The following is a 3,056-nucleotide window of genomic DNA, read 5'->3' as shown; positions in this document are numbered from 1 at the left end:
TTTCATCCACTTTCTTGCGGATGAGTCCCTGTGAGATGGTCTCTAATTGCGTAAGATTTTATAATAAACTACCAGAATCTGCATTAAATCTGACAGAGAGGCATTTCAAATCTTATATTAAACAATTTTTATGTAAAAAAGCCTATTACAGGATAGACGAATTCATAGATGACAACATATCAAGTAAATAATTAGTTTATTAGCATACAACGTTATAATTTAATTTTCTCATTGCTTTCTTGATTTAATTGATTGATTTTAGAAATATGAAAGCGTAGCTTGTATTGATTGCCGCATGCATTCTTATGTAAAATGTGAATACTATAACTATCAGATGGCAACTGTCAGTAGCGTTTGACGTAGTCTAGTGTTTTGAGTAGTCATGCTCACTAAAATGTCCAGACTTGTGGCGGCGTGGTGGGCCGGGTCATTGGGCTCCCTAAAATATGGTCGAGCGCAGTGATGGCTGGCTCATCCGTCATACTCGTGAACGGGTGCTGCTTGTAGGGACTGGTCTGCTCTAATCACTATGACTGATTTCCTCTTATTAATTGTTTAACCAGTTGGTTATATATTCAATATTTTTTCTATTTGAGTATTTAATAGAATTAGTGCTAATTGGTGGTTTGTATTCACACACTTAAACTTAAAAATGTAAAGTAATAATAAAATTATTTAAAAGAGCAACACGCAAGTTTCTTGCTCGTTCTTCTTGTGATGAGACAGCTTTCCGAACGAGCGGTAGATTAAAAAATGTAATGACTATTCAAAAGTGCTTCAATGTAAGTTTATTTGAATAAATGATTTTCTATTCTATTCTATTCTATTCTATGGGAGTGTTATCAAAAGCACCCTCAATATCGAGAAATGCACATAGAGCTATTTGTTTGTCCTCAAAGGCCTTCTCGACCTTGTCGGTGAGTTCGAGCGAGGCGGTCTCTGTGGAATGTCCCTTGCAGTAGGCATGTTGATTCCTGTGCAGGGGAGCATTTTCGAGGACTGTAGCTCTAATATATTGGTCCAGAACCTTTTCCGTGGTTTTTATTATGAAAGAGGTTAGGCTTATAGGTCTGTGAGACTTTGGCTGCGAGTAGTCTCTTCGACCGGTTTTAGGTACGTAGGTAACTTTGACCTTCGTTAATGGTTCTGGTATAAAACCCCAGGCAAAGCTGGCTCTAAATATTCTTACCAGATAGGGAGATAGGATGTTAAGCCCTTATTGTAACAGGGCCGGGAAAATTCCATCTTCTCCCGATGATTTATATGGCTTGAAAGATTTTATAGCCCATATAATTTGCTTTGGTCGAAAAATCCTCGCAGCTCTGTTCCACGCCTCATGGTTGGGCTTTTGTAGATGTGAGCTTGGAGGGTTCTCCTTATCTCTTGAGATATGAACCGAATCAGGGAAGTGGGTTGTAGATAGCAGCTGTAGAGTTTCTTTCTCTGATGTCGTATAGGTACCATTGGGCCTTTTCATAAGTCCAATTTGGTTATTTGGCGCCTTGGCAAGCATTTTGTGTAATCTGGATCCTTGGGGAGTCTGAGTTATCTCCTCGTAGAAAGCACGCCATGATGCTCTTTTGGCTACCCTAATTTCGCAGTAGTATTCCGTTTGGGCTTTACTATATTGGGCCCATTCTGAAGGTCCCTTTTTAGCCCTGTTGGATAATTTGCGAGTTTTCTTCCTCAGCTTTTCTAGACTCTTGTTCCACCAGGGTAAAGCATAGCAGGTAAAACATTACATTTGGCGGTTTTGGTTTTGATGGGACAGTTGTTCTGGTAGGCACTTATTATGCCATTTAGAAGTATGTCCACAGCGAGTTCTAGTTTTAGAGGAGATTTGATACTCTTCGGAAGGTCCGCAATTAGGCTTGTAAGACTGTCTCTGTAGTTAGGCCAAACTGTAGCCTTTGGGGTTCTGTAGAGTATGGGGTTTGAGTCTGTTGCAGCCTCAATTGTGAATCTGATGTGCTTGTGATCAGACATGGAGTTCTCATTGCTGACATGCCAATGAGTGATATATTCGGCCAGTTTGTCGGTCGCGAGTGTTATATCTAGTACCTCTTGTCTTGTGGCAGTGACGAACGTCGGTGTGCACCCTGTATTTAGGATTTGAAGACAGTTGGTTAGTATAAAATCATCAAGTGACTTACCTCTGGTGTTGATGTTAGAGCTTCCCCAATTTGTGTGATGAGCGTTTGCATCGCAGCCCACGAGGAGTTCGGCCTTGTGCTTACGGGCGTATTCCACCACAGGCTGTAGGCCGGTTGTCGGGTCTTTGATGATTTTGTTGTTTTCATCATGTCCAGGTAGGTATGCAGAGCAGACCAGTACTTTTGACCCTGTGCATCTAGGGAAATTGACGAAGGCTGTCACTAGGTCATCTGTACATAGTTCTGGAACAGTCAGAAAATCTAGTTTCTTATTAAAAAGAATGCATGCTCTAGGTTTAGTGCCAGTGGTATTAAAAAGAATATTACCTGAGGCATTGAGGCCTAAAGGCGTGGCTTTGTTGAGCCATGGCTCTTGTATCAGAGCAAGGTCCAGGTCGTTTTTGCGGAAGAGGTTTTCTATGACCGCTGTTGCTGCCATAGCGTGATGTAAATTGACCTGGACAATGTTGGCTCTGATACATTTCTTGCGTGTGGGTGTGTTAGCAGCTTCCTTTCGCCTTCCCTGTGGGACGTGGGCGTCCCTTTGGGTTGCGATTGGAAGCTGTGACGCTCCTGCCGCGATCTTTCCGTCCCGTCTTGAAACTGGGGATCCTCGTCTGCGAGGTCCCCTTTGGCTGGGGAAAGCTGCCTCTGGCGGGTTTGGCGTTGGTGTTTACGCCCTTCGCCGCTTCGGATGGTGTGGGTATTTCTGTGGCAGATCTTCCGTTACCGTCCGAAGTAGGCTGCTGTGTAGGCGTGGAGATCCCCTTGACCCGGAACAGGACCTTTTTAAAGCCAAGGTTGACTTTATAGTCCTGTGTTTTGAGAAAGTCAACCGAAGGCTCGTCCAGAGATACGGTCAGGACTGTACCGTTCTCTTCAGCCTTACGGTTGAGTATTTTC

The 3,056-nt window shown here is 43.1% G+C and overlaps 1 protein-coding gene across 1 annotated transcript; it reads right to left on the bottom strand.

Annotated features, from left to right (window-relative positions):
• Positions 1 to 1,695: 1,695 nt before the first annotated feature.
• LOC131854415 (uncharacterized) lies at positions 1,696 to 2,592 on the bottom strand. The gene has a single exon (XM_059205530.1). The coding sequence runs from the start codon at positions 2,590 to 2,592 to the stop codon at positions 1,696 to 1,698; it is 897 nt and encodes a 298-aa protein (XP_059061513.1).
• Positions 2,593 to 3,056: the final 464 nt, after the last annotated feature.

The sequence above is a fragment of the Achroia grisella genome, unplaced genomic scaffold, assembly GCF_030625045.1.
Source record: "Achroia grisella isolate CSIRO2021 unplaced genomic scaffold, CSIRO_AGI_Agris_v1 utg9991, whole genome shotgun sequence".
NCBI lineage: Eukaryota > Metazoa > Arthropoda > Insecta > Lepidoptera > Pyralidae > Achroia > Achroia grisella.
The sequence above is the reverse complement of the archived record's forward strand: the minus strand, read 5'-3'. Positions and strand labels throughout refer to the sequence as shown.

What these genes read in the sequence shown, in the direction of transcription:
- LOC131854415 (XM_059205530.1), bottom strand. Translation starts at nt 2,592, where the DNA reads ATGGCAGCAACAGCGGTCATAGAAAACCTCTTCCGCAAAAACGACCTG.